The following is a 21678-nucleotide window of genomic DNA, read 5'->3' on the forward strand; positions in this document are numbered from 1 at the left end:
AACCAATATATTTTTAAAAATGAACTTCTTGCTGTTGGAGAAGGTATTATAAACATGGAAGGGAGAATGCTAGAAAGAACAATGAGGTATTAGGTTGCAATGGGAGGAATCAGTATGAACCCATGATTATATACACATACACACTATATACTTTTAGATGTAATGCATATGAGTATATGTGCATATATAATAGGTATAAGTATGTATTCGTATACATATATGTCTATCCTTTCTCTGTGAGGATGAGCAGCAATAATATTTACTAGCAAAGAACACCTGAACTACCCAGATCTTGGTTCCTAAATACCATCTTCCCCTAAAAGGAAACAGGCTCCTTGGCAAAATGGCTGATTCCAGGGCTTGGGGCAGGGGAGGTACAAGAGTCTGGAAATCTTTTTTGGCAGAAAGTAAGGAAACGCTCAACAAATGACAGCACCAAGTCAAAAGTACAAGGAGAAAGGGGTCACACCAGCCAAATCACAGACAATTTTAGCATCAAAGTAAATAACAGACCACAATCCACTAGATTATATAAAAATTAATGAGTCCAAATTGACATAAATAAAACAAATCAATAAACAAATGGGAAAAAGGGAAAGCTATTCCTTACTGTAGCACACTAACCAGTACATGTAAAATAAATGAAAGAAATAGACAATTGCCATTTGGTATCCACCTGTGGCTGAATCAGCCAGGAGTCAAAGCTGGAAGACTCCATCAAGAGCAGGTGACTGGGGCCAGCATCACCAGGGGTAAGATGGGTAGTTAAGGCACTGCAACCTCACGTGTTGTCCTGAGAAGAGCGTGACACCATTTCTGTAGTATTCTTGCCAAGAATGCATGGCTTGAATTGGTTATGTGGGAACAATGGATGGATCTAGGTTGAGGGTCACCCTACAGAAACCAAGGTCTGTACTCTTTAAAACTGTCAAGGACATGAGACAGAGCAAGGCTAAGAAGCTCTTCCAGATGGGTCTGAAGAGAAACTTGACAACTAAATGTAACACATACATGGCGGGAATACCACAGCGACCATGTTTCTCCTCTTCCCCAGTATCCCAGTGCTTAGCATAATACCTGGAGCATAGAAGATACTTAGTAAAATAGTTGCCATTCCAAAAAGGATTAAAAAAAAAAAAAGGAGAGACATTGTTTGGACATAACTGTGAAATATGAATGGGGCCCAATGAGATGGTACTACTGCATCAATGTTAGCTGAGGAGGGTTGTATGCAGGTGATGTAGGAGTGTCTGAAACATGAACTTGAGTATTTAGTGGTGACAGGACATCAGGGACAGCTTGCTCTCGAGGTTCAGAAAAAGACGAATGATAATAGGTATACAAATATAGAAGAGTAGGCAAAGGAACAAATGCAGGAAAACGCCAATACTTGGGGAATCTGAGTGAAGGGAATATGAGTTTTCTGTACTGCTCTGGTAACCTTTCTGTAAATCTGAAATTACTTCAAAATAAATTTTAAAAAATCACTGAGGTACTAAACAACCACTCTAGGGGCACAGTTAGAAGCAAATACAATCATCTGGTTTCTAGATATATCGTTTTGATAGGAAGCCTCTGAATCTGCTGGAAGAGGCATACTACATAACCATAAGAACATTCACAACGAAACATATAAATAAGAGCATATTAAGAGCAGGTAAACCAAGAAGGAATAATAGCTTTAATGCTGACTCTCAATTTGTACCAGCATTACTACTGTCTTAGACTATAAATACTCCAAGGGCAGGTCCATAAAATTACTTTGAAGAGGCCTTAGCTTAGTTATTCGGCAAAATCAAATTTTTAATAAATGCTTTAAAGTAGGGTAATGATGTTGAAGATAGTAACTCCCATTAGCAGGGATAATTATTCCTTAAATATGATAAAAGTAATTATGTGTAAATGTTCATCAGCTCACACTATTTTAATAAGCACAAAAACATTTATTTCTATGTAAAAAGTCAATTATATGTTTTAAAACTCAGAACATAGAAAAGAATTCAAAACAGTTATATAGAAATTTTTCACTACAATCTTTTGAAAAGATTAGGTTACATTAGGCTAACATGTAGCTAACATTAACTGGGCACTTACTAAGTGCCAGGTACTTTTCAAAGTGCTTTTTATGTATTAATTCATTGAGTCCCAAAGATCAGTGGGGAAACAACTGGGCCTGGGAGACTGGACCAATTTTTCAGAGCACCTTCAATTGGGGTAGCTAAAGTGTGACACGTGATCCCAGCATCCTGTCCTTCCCCTGCCTTATCAGTTATCCCACTATATGGTACTTCTGTCTGCTCAATTCTGCTCTTGTACTGTGCTGGAAGCCCTGTGAGGGCAGCACCCACGAATTTCCTTCTTCATGTATTCTAGTACTTGGCCCAATATCCAGAGCATAGATGATACTGAGTAAATATTCGTTGAGTGAATAAGAAGGAATCAATAAATAGATGGTGACTCAGCTGCAGTCTGAGCTTCCATGTTTTTGACTTGGTTAGAACCACCTTGTGTAAGGAGGGCAGCTAGCTTCCCAAGTTAGATTGAGGCCAAGGGCTTCAGGGATGATGCCTGGTTTTGACATGAACCAAGGGCTGGGGCTGGAGAACAGGACAAGTTCGACAACAATCCTGGTCTTTTTTATAAATTTAATAAGCTTTCTGAACAAAAAGGTAACTCATTTACTTATCTACTTAAAATGAATTTCGTCTTTGACAAGAAAAGAAATGTATTAAATATTGACGTGGCAGTTTAAGAAAAAAAGATGTTTGGATTAGTATTAGTCTTTTCATATGACAATTCATGATTTAATATTTATTAAAAACCCATGATGGGGGACATGGCAACAAACTAGAAAATACTATTCCCTCTTTTTTACGAAAAATGCGTCATATTATAAAGAAATACTGATATTGTTTCTCTTTAAAAGAGAGAAAAATGTACATCTACATAGTTTTTTTTTTTTAATCTATAATGATAAAGGAAACTGGTTAAAAAATTCTTTCCATTACAAAGCAATCACTGAGGACTATTTTTTTTTTAACTAGTTTCAAGTCTGAGGACTATTTTTTGATGTGAATAATGGCCTAGTTAAATGCTTTGGCCTACGAAAACAACTCTTGGTCATGATATCAACTTTTCTGAACATGCAATGAGAAAAATGTATAAACATGCAGTCAACAAACAATGCAAGATCAATTCTGTATTCATGTCAAAGTCAGACATGCAGGTCTGAATGCTAAAATGTTCCTTCCAATTAGTTTAACTTTAATGCTACTATGTTTTCAGCTCTTTCCTGGAAAACATGAAGGAATGGTGGCAGGTTGCTCAATAAGCCTAGCAAGTTACTACAACTCCCCTCTCCTCTAATCATTGCAACTTTGGAATTATCCTTACTTTCAGGTTGCATGTCCTGAAGCAAGTTACTTATCACCTCTGAGTCTCAGTTTCCTCATGTGAAAACTGGAGAAAAGATTTGCCTCTGCAGGGTTGTCATAGAATTAGAAAAATAAATCGAGTGCTTAGTAAAGTGCTAGACATTTAATAAATGGCAGTTATTATTCCATGAAAGAAAAAAATTCAATTCGACAAATATTTATTAAGTTCCTACTACATACTAGCCATAGCTGTGACTCAGTACAGGCTGGTGGCTGTCTTCTTTGCCTTAAATCTCAAGATAATGTTTTGTTTTGCCTTTGTTGTTTTGCATTTTGTTGTTTGTTTAAGAGATGCCATCTACTTGAAGGTTAATATACTTCTACCAACTTTGGGATGTCGAGGGATCTCACCAGCTGTTAGCCTTTCCCAATATTCTTCCTGATTTCTGCTTGATTATTTTACCTCCAAAGAGCATGTTATTAATTGAAAAGTTTTCATGCACTATTTCTTTCACCCCAATGCAAGCATGGGGATTGCATCAAAATGGGGTCACATTTAGTCCCAGCCTTGATCATTTTTCTAATCCAGTCTAGGACCACAGCAGTAGGTCACTGTGGTCCCAGGGGTGAGGCTTCTCCCAAACCTCCAAATGCAGTATATCTCAATGTGCCCAGCAATACTCTAGAGGGTAAAGGATGGATCACTGTCAGAAATGTAACTTATGTGTCTAAAGAACATGAAATTGGCTATATATTGTGAAATGTCAAGGTTATTTTTGTTCTATGACAGTTTAATAATTGCAATGATTTCAACAAGAAAATAAAAATAAAGGCTATGAATATCATCTCCTGGAGCAGAAGTATTAAAACAGTGGCCCATGGTCCTGCTGCACAGATATTCTGTTTGGGCTTGTACAGTGTTTTAAAAATATCTGAGCCAGTTTTTAAAATTGGGAGATTCCACATTAAAAAAAAAATCATCTGGATTTCTGCCTTTTCTTTAAAAATTCTGACTTCATAACCCCAGACCCAGTCAGCAATCACTAGCTAAGGAAGCACTACCACTCTTGTGAAATGGCACTTATACCCTCCAGTCACTGTATGTTTCTTGAACTTTCTCAAAAAACCCACCTGAGGGATAGGCATCTGCAGCCAGTTGATAACATACTTTTCTTTGAAGCAATGACCTCAACAAAAGATTTTTTCAACCTAACCTAACAAGACAGTACCAATGTAGAAGGCAAAAGAGATGTGCAAATTTTCAAGTTTTTGGTTATTCCAGTATTTTTTTGCCAGAGCAAAGTAAGGTAAAAAGAAGATGCCAAAACTCATCTTGTTAAAAACAAACGTTTATGGTGGCAATCCGAAGAAAATGAGTTAAGTCTTTAATGCATGAAGCCCAATAATTAGTTTCCCCCACTCTAATGCATTTTAGAAACGCAAAGCTTACTCTCAGCATGCATCCACACATGAATACCAAGTCACATCTTACAAATTCCAGAAGTGCACCAGGGTTTCACTTCAGACTTGAAAAGGATCCTCCCTCTGGAAAAGGTAGACAGCTTAGTAATATGCTTTATTTTATCTCTACGTATCATAGCTTGTAATGAAAAGCTTCCTGACTTATAGGGCTTGATATGGGTAAGTAAAAAAGGTTTTTGAACCTTCTTCCTCAAAGAAACTAAAGCATACTTTATATATTGAACAGGAGCAGGGGGAAGGGGATGATTCCTTCAAGATTCCCAAGAAAACCAGTTACCAGCTATATTCACTGTGCGGGCCAACTGCAAGGAGGGTGAATATATTGGTATTCTTGTCAATTAAAATATTTTTAATTAAACTATCTGATATTCCATATTCACGTTTTAAAATAAAGGTTATATTGAAAAAGCTACAGTATATAAAGGACCAATTTGGCAAAAAGAACAGGCAATTTAAGAGATAGTTGCTCCTCCTACATATTAAAAGTTTTCAAATGAATATTAATAAATGCTTTAAAAATGCCATTCATTGTACTATGGAGCACACCTGTTTAAAGCAGTTTATAGGTCATCATTTTTAACTTTCTTTGACTTTGCTGACATATTTTAGCAATGTTCACGATGCATGACAATCTTCTTATTTTTACTGTGTGAAATGAGAATCTCTGAGCTCATTAGGATAATAATGTTGACTATTCTTCTATGGCACCTTTTAACTCAAACAGGAGAAAAAGGCCCTGTGAAATGGTTTTCAACAGGGCAAACCTGGGTGAATCCACTGCAGAGGCCCAGCTGCAGGCCTCTGAAAGGCGGTGGCGTATGGTCTCCAGCCTCATTTGCTGATCAACAGCTACCACTGCAGCAGATGAGAATATCATCCACACTGTTTCCCACACCTGCAATTACGATTTTTATAATGATTTAATCTACAGAACTTAAAAAAAAACAAACCTGGATTTAAGCAACATAGCATACCAAGTATACCATATAAAGTTGCTTTGACTATTTGGTTTTTAAAAAACCATACAGTCATGTACATTTGAGATCAAATATATGAAAACTTAATTGACTGAAATCAAGAGAATGATAAATATTACAATGAACACTGAACATTTATAGCCACACTGTCCAATAAGGTAACCTCCAGTAACATGTGGCTATTTAAAATAAAATAAAATTTAAAAATAAATTTAAAAAAATAAAATAAAATGAAATAAAATTAAAGTTCAGTTCCTCAATCACACTAACCTCATTTCAGGGGTTTAATATGTGTTCACATATAGCTAACAGCTACCGTACTGAACAGCACAGACACAGAACATTTCCACCACTGTAGAAAGTTCTACTGGACCATGCTGGGAGAAGAAATACCCAAAAGAAAAATGTTGGTGAAGCAACATGTGTCATCACTATATAGTACCGCAAAGTTGTTTTTTTTTGGCTTGAAATAAACAGCCTAAATAAGCATCTTCATCCATTCCACTTTCAAACCATGGATGAAAACTGGTTTGAATGCCAGAATTCACTTACTGTTAAACTCAGCACTGACAACACGACTTGACAGCATAGTTTTGTGACGTAGCACTTTCCTTGCCCGTGTTATTCTTGAATTCAAGTTGATGACATATAACCAAAGCTGAAACCACTTAGGCTCCCAGTCTGTAAATATCATGCACTTATTTGAAAAACTATTTCACACCCAAGGTAAAAATTGTTTTCTTCCTTCACTCTCATTCCTTTTCCATGACAGTTTTATAATACCAAAAGTCAAGCATCTTTGTTAATCTCAGGACTGCAAGTAACCAGATCTGGCTCTAAACAGATTCTCTACTATTTGTAAGTATCAGTAATACATAAAGATACTACATAATAGGATAGAATCTTATACTTAAAAAGGATGAGATCCAACAATAAACTTCTTTGTCAAAAATTTCACTATAAAAAAATAGGAGGAAAAAAAAAAAGAGTAATGTAGGAGACCCCACTGATGCATCCAGAACATCAACTAAATAGTGTGTGTGGTGGGGTGGGGTGAGGTATTAGAATAATATTTTAAAGACTACTAACTGAACTATAAAATGCACCGGAAAACCTAAGATCTAAAAGTTCTGGAGCAGAGAGAACAGAATCCAATAGTGCTCAAGCCTAAAGGGACTGGGCGACTGTTAGGACAGTCTAAAATGGGGTAGGGTCGGGCAGGTCTGGCCCTGGCTCACCTTTCCCTGAGTGAGACACCCCCAAATGATGATAACTGTGCAGCCTTCTAGGGAGTGTGTTGAGTATAACTGTTCTCTCTCATAACGGAATTGACAACCAGAATGGTGGATGTCAGATATTGTCTTTGGGATGAAAGAGCAAAAGAAAAGGTTCTAAGAAGCTTCAGTGAGGGATATTTGTGGGGCACGGTCACCACCAGGAGGAAGAGACAAAGATTAACATTAAAGACAAATGAAACCAATTTCCTGATTTTGTCAAGCTTGAACCTAGGCAACTATTAACTGACAAAGGGGGCTACATTCTGTAGAAAGAAGTTGTAATATTGGCTTGCATGGTTTTTAAGGTTTATTGTTTTTGTTTTTCAAAATGTTGGTAAGGAACAGACAGGAAACCAGTGAGAGAAAAATAGGTTCTCTGATTTTTCCAAAATCACCTATGCTAAACATATGCAATGGCAAAATGAACCACCTAGCTATGTGAAAAGTAACACTATCTTTAAGTGTCCATTATTAACAGATGTGGAAAGTGGTAGTAAAGTACTGAGGCCTTTGCCTAGGAGTTGTCTAAAGTTTGACAGTGTCTGATTAACAATCAGATAATGAGATTTTCTACCTTTAGGAGAGGTGCTAATTTTAAAAGTGAAGGTGATGCAAATCCACCTACAGAAATATTTAAAATAGAAAGTAAGGGAATATATGAAATAGAGTGGAGATTTTAGATATTTAGCATTCAAGGGGGCCAAAAGATACTGAATGTATCCTACTGGCCTTTGCTAATTAAGATAGAATGTCACTGTGGAAAGGGCAGTGGCCTAGAAGACAAGAGTGGCATGACTTCTGGTCTAAGTGTTACCTGAGGAGGGATGATGTGCCCCAGACACAGCGTTCCAGCTCCTCATCTGATTGATGAGGATAAGATACCCTTCCTGCCTTGCTGAAACACATGCTCATGGATAACTATTAGGGACAAGAAATGTGTGCAGCCATAGGGAATATGCTAACAAGAGAAGCAGCCTCAAGAGGTGGCAAGAGCATGAGCACACTGTGAACTCAGCTGGAGGACTCAGCGGAGAAAAGCCTGCAATGCAGCGAAAACAGGAACAGGAATGTGGGAGTTAGGATATTACTTTACTTAGTATTTTGGCATCCACGAGGGTAAAAAAAAAAAAAAAGGAAAAGAAGAAATAAACTTTGTTCCCTCTATAAAGGAACTAGCATTTCTTCTGAAGTCAAACTGCTTTTTAAGGGATTTCAGAAGCTGCTTGGCAAAAATTACTGTTTTCATATATTCTTCTCACCTAATCTTCACAAAAACTCTATGACATAAGAAAGGCGGGTATTAGTAATACCATTTTACAGATGGGAAAGACTAGAAATGTGAAGTAAAATCAAGAAAAGAAAAAGGTCAAATAAAAGTTACAGCACAACATATATAGTATCTTAGAGCATTTCTCAAACCTTAGAATTCATAAAATTAGCTAAGGAGCTTAATAACAATCGTGATTCTTTGGTTCCACTGCCAAGTGTGGGGTGGGATCTGGAATGTGCATTTTAAGTAAGCTTTCTGGGTAAATCTGTTCCAAGTAGTCCATAAACTCCAATATGAAAACCAGTCTTGGAACTTCCATGGAAAAAGGCCAATTAACTGGAGGGATCCGTCACAGAGCCACCTGATCACTAAAAAACGAGAGAAGCAAACAGGCGGAGTACTGCAGATGTGCGCCAAGGGCCCATGGCTGCTGTGCTCATTTCATGTATAAATGATCTGACTAGAGAATCACATCTCACATGCATGTGGAACGCAGAGCTGCTGAAGAGGAAAAGTGCTTCTGGATCTGAGGCGGATTTTCAACTCCACACGGGATAGAGAAAGCACGGTTAGCACATGAAAATAAGGATATGTTTATATTACATTTCCAAAGGGTGAGATGGAAACTCTGATGCAGTGGGAAGTCAACTCTGCCATTTCTTGGGTGTGTGACAGTCACTCTGCCTCTCCAAACGCAAGCTTCCAAACTCTAAATGGAGGAGGCTACAACCTACCTCAAGAGTGAATGATCATCATATATTTTAATAGAACTCTCTGTGAACTATAATGCGAACAAAACAAAAACCAGCATAATGATATAAAAAAAAAAACCCTGGAGATTACTGACTTTCTTAAACACCGATTACAAGCTTTTTGTAAGCATCCTGCTGAGAGGTTGGCAAGAATGGCAGATTAAGTGTCACAAAGCCTAGTAGCACGCCAAAAAGATGTGGGAAACAGCTGACTGGTGAAATCAGAAGAACTCACAGAACATTCCAGAGGAATGCGGGAAAACATCCCTTTCTCCAATGGTGGCAAAGGATGAGAAAGGAGAGAAGGCTCAGGACGTCAGAGTGTAGTTCTATTTCATGCAAATTACCCCTAGTAAAGTACAGACAGTATCCATTGCACTTAGGCTAATGCCACAGTGAGACTCTGTGATCTGACTAGAGAATCACATCTCATATGCATGTGGAACATGTCTACTGAATTAAACAGCTAAATATAAGGAAAATAAAGATTTTAAAGATGTTTTAGGAAACAAAAGAACAGAAGTTTAGTAGGGAAGTCATGTGTAACTTCTTTCTCAACTACTGCCCATGGAGATGACTGGGGACTTCTGATCTTATACTAAGAACTCAGTAGAAAATTTGGGGTAGCTTCTTCAAAAAAGGGTGGGCCAGGAAAAGGAACAGTGGCCTACTTGTGTGTCCAAAAACATGGGGATCAGCTGAGCTACTTTTGGACAAAGAAGGACATGTGCCCTGTGAACCTGTCTTTTTTCGAAAGAAGAGTAATAGTAAGGGATGGAAGGTGGCATTTCCAACCGCAGTTCACTTTTTAAGATGCCAATCTTGTTTCACTTTAATGTGAAGAGAAAGAACAGACCCAAACAGAGGGTGAGAGGAGCAAACGCCTGGGGAGGCCCACGGTGGCAGCAGTAGTCACCAGCTCAGTTAAGAGATGGGGAGGAGCCAGTTCAGGTCTGGGAGACAGGTGGGAAAATGGAAAGAGGTCAGCTCAGATTGTTGATTTCTTCCTGTATCCCCCAGGCCCTACCTCCCACCTGAGTTTGTTGTTTTTGTCAGGAGCTTTACTTTGCTCATATATATGGTCTCTTTAAAAGGAAAAAAATAGGAAGGTTATTTGCTATGTAAGGTCAGGAAAAAGCTTTTGAACATAGAAATGACAATTTTTTCTTTGATATCTTGCCAATCAAGGCGTCACACCAGCTGATAAGTACATCCCTACATGTCATCAAAGAAAATCATCTGATCACCTTTTAGTTCTACAATGTACATGGCAACATTTATGAGACTAGCATTCCATAGGGTAGAGAATTAAAATGACAAGTGAGGAGGGCCTCTTAAAAGGAACTATACCTCAAATATGAAAAAGTATAGTCCTAAAAGGTATGTAAGCTATACCTTAGCATATCAGGTACAACTTCAGAAAAACAAGGGAATGAGCATGGAGAATATGAGCTGCTCAGAAAGGGTGGAGCAAGAGTCCACACCCAAATGTAATGCTGTGAACACGAAAAGTTCTTATCCACTTTAGAGGTGAATGTGATGTAAAAAGAAACTGAGAATGGAACTACAATAGTATGATAAGAATTTGAACATTACTATGAGAAAGTGAAATATATTTTAGTAAGCAGTTATCTCTGAGGTCAATTTCCTTATGCATCAGCAGTTATATGGTTCTCACTACTGAAGTAAACAGCTAAATATAAGGAAAATAAAGATTTTAAAGATGTTTTAGGAAACAAAAGAACAGAAGTTTAGTAGGGAAGTCATGTGTAATTTTGTACAGAACAAACTGACTTATAGGTAATATGAAACTCTAAGATAGGAAAATAGCATTTGGCCAAGAGAAGGGGCTGAGAAACAGGTGACAGACAGCCAACTGGCTTCTGAAATGTCACAGCAACAATTCAGGGTGGAGAGCTATAAACAAAATGATGAATGAGTTTTGTTCAAAGAAAAAGAAAACAAGAAGAAAAGAACTGTGATCTTTGAACAGTAGAAACATTGAATCCTACTCACTGGAGACAGGAATAAGTCAACCCATCAAACAGGTATACGTAATGAGTGACAGAAAGACAAAATTTACTGTACCACATTAAGAAAATGATACCCTAATGATAGTATAAACTGGGTAAGTTTGGTTACAGAGAAACAATTTTGAATATGCACATGTAACAAGTATATAACTTAAATTACTGTACAGCTCAAATATGACACTATATGTAAAACTATCTGCTAAATGTCAAATCTACCTATCTGTCAGGCAGTGCGGTTATTGAGAACAATGGCGAGAGTCCATGTACCTGTAATCCGAAGAGATATTTAATAGCTTTTTAAGCTAAACATTCTTAATGATTTGTTCAGGAAATCCTGGCAAATGCTGCTAACAGTAATATGGCTAAGAGAATTGCTTGACTTGAATTGTAAGCATTTTTGATTTATATGCTACCCTGTTTGCCAGAAGGGCCAATAGCAGAGGAGTGGTCACTGAAACAGAAGAGGTGAAGCAGAGGCCATGAATAATCCATCAGCTGGAGCACTAGCACCTGGACGGACAATTAATATCTGTCTGTACTGGCAAAATGATTAAACAGTCTATAGTCGACAGCATGCTGCCTTTATGTACCTAACATTTAATTATTGAAAGTACATAATTACCTCTTTAAGAATGCAAATGAGTCACCATGAGAAAGAAATAGGTCACTTGAGACTATTGGGAAGTTAAAATTATGATTTGTTTTTAAAATGAAAAAGAAATAGTATACACACGAAAGTACTGGAGGAAGAAATATAGGATAAATGATGATGTGTAGAAAGAAATGAAGAGGTTATATGGTATATAAGTAAAGTAACTTTTCTTTACTCCACAAGCAAAAGTGAGAACAAAGGGCAATATGCTACATTAGGATTTACTTGCCTTTTTAAAAAAAATTTTTTATTTTTAAAGAAATATGAATACTGAAAAAGGAAGTGATTGTTTTATATTCCTCCTGAATAGAAAGTTCAGACATCTTCAAGGAGTGAGAGCGCTTTAAAAAAGAGCCTGTGCATCTATAAATTCCATATGAATATAACAAAAATAGCTTAATAAACTTTGGTTAAAAACTCATTAGCTATGTGCATTTTTCTGTATATATCATAAGACAATAAAAAGTTAAAAAAACTCATTAGTTTAAATATGAATGAAACTGTCAAAATAAATCTTAAAAAACAAAATGTTTTGACAAAGATTTTGGAAGAATACAGAACAAAGAAAACACCAGAATAATGCTAATGGATAAGCGCATTTTATGAACCCCAAAGAATCCAACAATGCTGGTGATAGGTTACTGGGACTGAAAAACTGAAAAATGAATCCTCGCGGTGGCTACAGGCATTTTACCTTAAGGTAACATTAGCAAGAAGTAAACAACCTTTAAAAAACAAAAAAACATAAAAGAAAACCACCTCGTTCCCCAATATCAGAAAATGAAAGCTCTGTTGTGAATTCACACCCAAGGCAATGATGGTTTTCTTCCCCTGGTTCTTATAAGGAGTACTCCTGGGCCTGGGTATCTACCACCTAAGCCCCCAGCAGAGCGCTCACCTCCCAGATCTACCAGACTCAGTACATTTGGGAATTCCACTACTCCTGATGGACTGGCTAGAGACAAATTTGTTTCTCTTGGTCTTATAAAGATCAGGCTGTTCTGGGAATCAATTAATGTCCCCTACTCCCAAAAATGGTTCCACTATATGGATGCAGCTGTCCAGAGTTTAGTATGCTGGATACAAACAAGATACCGGAAAAACAAAACTGAGCTGCAGACCACATCCCAATCTCCACGGGAACTGAGACTGCAGGACCTTATCATCTAACCAGTCTTCTCGTTAACAACACTGCACACCTGGGGTAAGTTATGCACTAATAACCCAGTTCCTACAGTGAATATGAATTTTATCTGGGCTATATTGATGTGATACGAAGTTCCATCTTTAGCTATAGCACGCATGTGAGAAAGAAAAAGTGATTAACATTTGTTAGTGCTGATATTATTTTAGTCTATAAAAACACTTACCTCTTTGACGCTATGTGTTACTGCCCATATTAGAAAAACTCTTGACATCACCTGAAAAGAAGTCAGGACAACAGAAGATGGAACAATTCCTGAAAGAAATTTTAGGATGGGTAAATAAATGTACTGTATTGTTTCAACATGAAATAGATTTTCTAAAACATGCAAATTTTAATGTTTAGACACAAAACCATCTTGAGCAACTGAAACTTCTCTATATTTCTATAAAGACTATGTTTTTCAATGTAGTAAATATTAAAACTTTTTCCTCAAAACAATAATATTGTTTAATGGCAATAACAAGTTATGGAATCTAGTACCCTTCTTAAGCCTTCCAAAAATCAATGACCAAGTAAAATATTTTTTACACTTATATTGGTAGAGAAAATAAAACCACTGCTTAACTTTTAAAATTAGACAATCAAAGTTCATTTTACAATATAGGTTTCAAAAATGAATAGGCATCTATGGAAGGGAAGTCAATTGTATTTGTCTCTAATGGCTGTTGGAAGCTCCTGTATATCAGACTTAATATACTATCTAATGGTTAAGTTGGTATCTTACAGTCATTTGAAGATTTTGCCAATAAGCATAGCAAAACCAAAGTTTATTATCTTCGTAAACCATTTCTTCTCACCTTGTTCATTACAGTAAGCACTGGTACAATTATCCTTCCAATGTTCTTAAGTTATAACACTGGAATCATCTTTAATTATTTATTTTATGTAATCATCAAATTCTGCTAAGTTTACATTTCTTTGGCCTCTCCCTTCAATTCCTAAACCACAATCTCTACCTAGAGACTAGCTGCCACCACTATTATATGAAATTCTTGCCTCCTTCAGGTCATTTTAAACCCAGCAATAAGCCATGATCTGTAAACATCATTTTCTCTTCGTAACTTTACACTGGCAAGGAACTGCTACTAAAATAAAATCGGAAAGCAGAATTATGGGTGTCCAATCTGCAGACCCCATCCCGCCATTTCTCTCTGGCCATACTGCTGCCAGCAACTAGACTTATCAACACCCTAAACATCTCAAGTTGCACACGTGAGACACTCTACACCTGCCAGGAACCTCTCATCACAGTCACAGATTCTTTTTCCACTTTAAAACTAACCTCATCTTTAATACATTCACTGGACTAACCCTGACCAATTTTCTTCTTCCAAACCTTCAAAAATGCACTCTTCTGAACAATTATATAGCTGGACAAATTACAACTTGCCAAAAGACTGTGTACAAATTAGAGAGATAAAATTGCCTCTACAGGTTTGGCTATAAAAGGAAATCACTTCATACTTCATTAGGAAAAAGAGATGCTACATTCTGTTAGAATGAGTTTCTCAAAGAAGATTTGGGCTTCAAGAGGGATGGTTCAGTTCCCAAAAGTAGGTAACATAAATATGTTGAACAATGCTTAGCATATAAAGATGCTCAATAAATCTTTGTAGAACGAATGAAAGACAAATATAAATGTATGGCCATGTAGGTCAATGAAATAGAGTTGCAAGCCAGAAATAAACTCTCACATTTATAGTTACATGATTTTCAACAAGGGTGCTAAGAAATTTCAATGGAAAAGTGATTGTCTTTTCAACAAATGGTGCTGAGACAACTGGATCGCCACATGCAAAAGAACAGAATTAGAACACTTCCTTACACCATATACAAAAATTAACTCAAAGTGGATGAAAGTTCTAAATATATGAGTTAAGACAATAAATGTAAATCTTTGTGACCTTGGATTAGGCAGTAGTTTATTAGATATGACACTAGAAGCACAAAAAAATAGAGATCGGACTTCATCAAAAATAAACTTATTTGCTTCAAAGGACACCATCAAGAAAGTGAAGAGACAATCCAGAGATAGGAGAAAACATGTGCAAATCATATATAATAAAGAACATAGCTAAAATATATAAAGAATTCTTACAATTTAATAAAAGACAAAAAAACAATTAAAAAATGGCAAAGGATTTGAATAGAGATTTCTCCAAAGGAGATATGCAAATGCCAGTAAACATCATCAGAAAAGATGCTCAACATCATCAGTCATCAAAGAAATGCAAATCAAAACCATAATGACATATCTTTCATACCCAGCAGGATTGCTATAATTAAAAAGACAGACAATAACAAGTGTTGATGAGAGGTGGTGACATTGGAACCCTCATATACTGCTGATGGGATTATAAAATGGTACAGTCACTCTGGAAAAGTCTGGCAGTGCCTCAAAATGTTAAATACATAACTACCATATGACCCAGCAATTCTACTCCTAGGTGTATATGTACCCAAGAGAAATGAAAACATATGCCATACAAAAATTTGTACATGAATGTTCATAGTGGTATTCACATTAGTCGAAAAACAGAAACTACCAAAATGCCCAACAACGGAGAGATAAATAAAATGTGGCATAGCTATACAATGGAACAGTAGCAATAAAGTAAATAAAAATAAAAAGGAATAACAAATAAAAAGAAATGAAGTACTGTTACATACTACTGTATTGATGAACCCTGAAAATACTATGCTGAGTGAAGAAGCCGGTGAAAAAAGACTACATGTCTCATGATTCAATTTATACAAAAAGCTACTTTCCGTCTCTATAGGCAGCTAACTATAGAGACAAAGAAGATTACCTGGAGCTGGGAGGTGAGGAGGGAAACTGGGACTGACTGCTAATGGGTATGGGGCTTCTTGTAATAGAGGCCCAGGCATTATAATAACTTAATATTTGAGATTTTAGAGACTCTCATCTATGGGCACTTTTTTCTACTGCCAAAATTGGAATACTTAGTAAGTACAACTTTTAACTGAGGGATTTGGAAGATTTCAGAAATGAATATTGCAATGTGGCTGAACACGTTTATTACTTATCCCTTCTCTACTATAAAGGGGGACTATGAAGATTTACATGTCTTCTTTTTAAAAGTGCTAAAGAAAAATACTAAGATTGTTTTTTCTTAAAAATAAGTTTTAGTAACCCAAACAAAGATTTACTCTTTTAGTATATTTCTCATCAGTCTTTTCTTTTAAGTATATTTTTATTTTATGTTTCAACCATCCTTCACCCCTCTCCCCTCTGGCAACCACCAATTTGTTGTTTCTATGAGTCTGTTTTTGTTTTGTTTTGTTTGTCTTAGATTCTACATGTAAGTGAAATCCTATGGTATTTGTCTTTCTCTGACTTATTTCACTTAGCGTAACACCCTCTAGGTCCATCCATGTCTCAAATGGCAAGATTTCATTCTTTTCCATTGATGAGTAACATTCTATTGTATATATGTACTCTTCTTTATCCATTCATCTATTGGACACCTAAGTTCCTTTCATATCTTGGCTATTGTAAATAATGCTGCAATAAACAGGGGTGCATATATCTTTTTGAATTAATGTTTTTGTTTTCTTTGGATAAAACCCAGAAGTGGAATCGCTGGGTTGTATGGTAGTTCTATTTTTAATTTTTTGAGGAATTGTCATACTGTTTTCCATAGGGGCTGTACCAATTTACAACCCCACCAACAGTGCACAAGAGTTCTCTTTTCTTTACATCCCATCAACACTTGTTATTTGTTGACTTTTTGATAGTAGTGATTTTGACAGGTGTGAAGTGGTATCTCATGTAGTTTTGATTTGCATTTTCCTGATGATTAGTTATACTGAACATCTTTTCATAAGTCTACTGACTATCTGTATGTCTTCTCTGGAGAAACGTCTATTCATGTCCTCTGTCCATATTTTTAGTTGGGTTATTACTATTTTTTTTTATATTGAGTTGTATAAGTTCCTTATATATTTTGGATATTAATCTCTTATTGGATATCTAATTTGCAAACATCTTCTCCCATCTGGTAGGTTGTCTTTTTGTTTTGTTGACAGTTTCTTTTGTTGTGCAGAAAGCTTTTAGTTTGATGTAGTCCCATTTGTTTATTTTTTCTTTTGTTGCCCTTGCCCAAGGAGACACATTCAGAAAGATATTACTAAAACTGATGTCAAAGAATTTACTACCTACATTTTCTTCAATGAGTTTTATGGTTTGGGGTCTTACATTTAAGTCTAATCTTTTTGAGTTTATTTTTGTATATGGTGTAAGACAGTGCTCCAGTTTCATTTTTTGCATATATTTGTCCAGTTTTTACAGCACCACTTATTGAAAAGACTGTCATTTTTCCATTGTATAGTCTTGCTCCTTTTGTCATAGATTAATTGACCGTATAACTGAGAGTTTATTTCTGGGCTCTCTATCCTGTTCCATTGATCTATGTGCCATTTCTATGCCTGTACCAAACTGTTTTACATATCATAGCTTTGTAGTATAGTTTGAAACCAGGGAATGCGATACCTCCAATTTTGCTGTTCTTTCTCAAAACTGCTTTGGATATTCAGAGTCTTTTGTGGTTCCAAATAATTTTTAAGATTATTTGTTCTAGTTCTGAGAAGAATGTCATTGGTATTTTGACAGGGATTGCACTGAATCTGTAGATTGCTTTGGGCAGTGTGTACATTTTAATGATGTTAATCCTTCCTTAAGTATATTTTTAAATACAATTCAATTTCTATTGTTATACTGTTTGTATTTTGCTTTTCTCACTTAACATTTTATTTTCTCTCTTAAAACATATTCTTCAAAATATTTTAACGAGCCATAATATTCCTTTGATTGGGATACATTTGTTTATCTATTCTCCTTCTGAGAATAAACTGCTCCAATTTCTTGATAAATGAAGTAATAAAGTATTAGAAATAACGCTTAAATTTTTTTGAGGCTTAGACCTTAAAAAAATACAAAAAACAAAACAAACAAAAAAAACAAGATTATTTCCTGGGGACAGTTCCCAGAAGTAGAACTACTAGGTCAAATGGTATGAATGCCTTGAAGCCTCTTGAAATATATTGCCAAATTCCTTTCCCAAAAATCTGTATCAATATACACTCCCCCTAGCAGTACACAAATGTACCCGCTTTTGTACACCCTCTACAGTAAATTTACATCTTAATAAGCTGGGGGATAAAAAGCTGATCAATGCTTTCTAATTTGATACAGATGCAGAGATGTTTCTGGCTGTGCCTGCAGGCGCTCCTGCATTTCCTACCCAGGGAACCTGCCTAGTTAGGCAACTGAGTTTTCTCCCAAGTGATGTAATTCATACCAATTCTCATTTAGTTTCTACGGCAAATGAACCTACCTCAAGGGTGAACAGCAGCTCAGGCCCTAGCTTCACAGTCCAATCTCAAAATATCTGCTCTACCAGGCCAATCAAAAGGTCAGCAGAAAGAAGGCACCCTAATATAAGCAAGACCATCTGAAGGCCAGTAGCTCCAAGTTCAACCCTGGAGTCAAGCCAGACAAATAAAGAAGGCCACAGAGATGGACCATATTATCTTAGCTCTGAACAGAACTGACATCACTGAATATTATTAGGTGGATTTTATAAGAAACGATTAAAAAATTATTACCTGATTTGCTGTAGAAATGGTATGCAGTATAATATCCACTCGATCATTCAATGCTTGTTATATAAACCGCCAAGTGGGAAATTTGTTTTCGAATTCAATGTTAAGAAATAGTTGTTCCTCTCCAATGAGAGCAATTATATAACTCAGTAGTCCTTTTCAATTTGGTAGTCAGAAAGTTTCAAGCCAAATGTGAAGCATACTAAATTATTATATTTTGTATGTAAGTTATCACAAATCTTTGTTAATGAGGAGTATAGATTGATAAAACAGATCAGATCCTCCTTCTTTACTAGACTTCTCGCAGTCACTTCCATTGTGTTTGCCTTTATTACGTCATTACCCTTTATTTGAACACGATGACATTGCATGTTAAAACTATAAAAACCACAGATTTTTTGTTGATCACTTAAATTTGTTGCTTTCAGATGACAAAAAGAAATCCTGCTATCTTATCGGTAAGCTATCACTAGATCAAAATTCATTCCAAAAAAGACTTGTGATGCATCTATTATTCATTAATTTAGTTCATAATATATTTTTGGAGTACCTACTTTGTGCTAGGTATTGTTCTCCATGCTGGAGATACAACAGTGAAAAAGACAGTGTCCCTGCCCTCATGAACTTACTCTCAAGATGTGACCGATTTGCTATGCAATCGCTCTTATTTTTAGGACTTTTTTCTGAAGGTGATGCGAGGCTACTAAACATTTGTAAACAGGGAATGGCATAATTGCTCCTTGGTTTCAGAAAGATATCTCTGTCAGCAGTGTAAATCTTTGGCAAGACAAGGTTATAACTTGGGAAATAATTATGGGAATTTATGTTGAAAGGGCAATGAACTTTTGAAGCAAAACATTAGCAGATGAAAGAAATACAGGCGTATGTGTGTGTGTGTCTGTGTGCGGGAAGCTGGATAAAGGGGATCTGGCAAATGGTTTCTTGTTTGCCCAGAATCAGGGTGCTCTGAGGACTCCCAAAACAGCTGAGCTCTGCAAAGCGGGTAGCACTGGAAATCCTCCCTGCACAGTGCAGCCCTCAGATGGGCTAGGTTAGTGGAGTTGGGAGATTGGCTACATATGACAAAGACCAGGTTGAGAGTTAGGTACAGGAAAGGCAACACATGTTGGGAGCAGAGCAGGATAGTGTTTAGATGGAGCCCACAACCAGGGAAGGAGCCAATCATAAAGGAATACATGGATAATACAGACCAGACCAAAGAAAGGTAGGAGACATAAACTTGGTGTAAGAAATTAAACTAAATGATGGCAAGTGAAATCAGAATTTTCCTACCCAAATACTAGATGCACTGAAATAAAAGTAACATTAAATGATAACAAAAATCACCAGCGGCAACCAAAAAGGTATGGGGTACAACTTTAAAAGTGCTAATCAGGAAAGGAAAGATTATTGCACTCCTCCTACTCTGTTCTCATCTCCCAAAAGTGATATGGGTGAATCGATAAAATCTTGAGAATTTTCAGTAACATGCCCAGATTTGGAGAGAAACAAAAATATCTGCCTGCAGTGTGTCAGACATAGAGGCTGGAAAATGATGGGGCCGTGGGGAGAAGTGACAAACTGGGAGCCACCTCATCGATGCCAGGCTCTTCAGGCCCCGCCATGAGTTGGAGGACTGGTACAAAGTTCCCCATAGGAATGGGATATATTTTCTATAGGGTTGAAGAATCCAGGATGGAGCCATGAATTCTCAAAAGAGAAGGGAGAGCTCCTATGTTTTAAATAAGTAATTCATTCATATTGTTCAAAATTTAAAAAGTATAAAGATATTCAGAGAAAAGTCTCCCTCCCAATCTCATCCTACTACAATTCAGGTGCCTTTCCCTCAGGAAACCAATTATTAATTCCTTGTCTATCATTCTAGAGATACAGTTTAGATATATAACAATAAATATGTAAGTGAATATACAGATATATTTACAGATCCTTTCCCCCCAATTTTTTTACATAATGGCACCTTTTTATACACATTGTTCTACAGTCTGCTTTTCTTCCTTTAAAAAATATCCTGATGATCTTTCTGTATCAATACATATATGCATTGTTTTAATTACTGAGGCTTTATGTTTTAATACCTAGTCTCCTAAGCCCTATCTCCATGCTCTCAGTGTACAGAAAAATAAATATATAAAACAGGAAAACTCCAATCCTTAAACTGGAGCTCAGAGTGGAAAACAATTAAATCTTAAATACTGCGGAAATGCAGTCAGAGAGAATTCAGTAACATCTATATTACAGCAAATAAAATGGCTCCACAGGACTACTCGCGCTTTAACAAGATGAAAAAGAATGGCAACCATACAAACAGAATGCAAGGGAAAAAATAAATAAATAAAAATAAAGCATGCAGTGCATCTAGGGGGAAAGGTAAAGATTAAAGCAACTAGAGTGAAGATAATAATTATGGAAAACAAAGAGAGTTCAACACAGGGATAATTGTTATCCCCGAAGTAGAGAACCCAATAGATGGAACAGAAAATGTATTCAACGGTATAATCCAAGAAATGAAAGAACTAATTTGTACTAGAAGAATATATCGTGTTCCAGAAAACAACTGATAGTGAATGAGTAAAGCCGAGAAAGTTCTTGATTACAACAATAATACTTAATGGATCCAAACGAAAAAAAAGCAAGTTACCTACAAAGTGGTAAGAAAATCAGCCTGGCTTCAGATTTCTCCACAGCAACATCCAAAGTCAGAAGACAATGAAGCAACACTACAAAGGTCTGAGGGAAAGAAAGTATGTTCAAGAATATTATACCCAGCCAAGATGTTATTCTAGTGTAATGGTAAAAGGTAATAAACATCCCTAAATATGAAACAAATTATCATATAATGCCTATGCGACTGACATTCTTGAAAAACATGCTGTCAGAAATTCAGTCAAATGAGAGATCAATCAAAATAAAGAATTCAGGATTGGAGAAGTCATGGTAAAAAGGGCCTAGGGTAGGCAATGAATCCACTCAAATATAATGCTAAGACTTAACAATTATGGTAATTATGA

The 21678-nt window shown here is 36.3% G+C and overlaps 1 protein-coding gene across 2 annotated transcripts in view; it reads right to left on the reverse strand.

The window, feature by feature from the left end:
- Positions 1–21678, reverse strand: part of HACD2 (3-hydroxyacyl-CoA dehydratase 2) — an 84702-nt gene that overhangs the window by 16703 nt on the left and 46321 nt on the right. For both annotated transcript variants that reach the window (XM_025052100.1, XM_006905573.3), the window contains exon 4: positions 13188–13276. In XM_025052100.1, the coding sequence (XP_024907868.1) occupies positions 13188–13276 (89 nt within the window). The remainder of the gene's footprint in view (positions 1–13187; positions 13277–21678) is intronic.

Source organism: Pteropus alecto, unplaced genomic scaffold (genome assembly GCF_000325575.1).
Source record: "Pteropus alecto unplaced genomic scaffold, ASM32557v1 scaffold251, whole genome shotgun sequence".
NCBI lineage: Eukaryota > Metazoa > Chordata > Mammalia > Chiroptera > Pteropodidae > Pteropus > Pteropus alecto.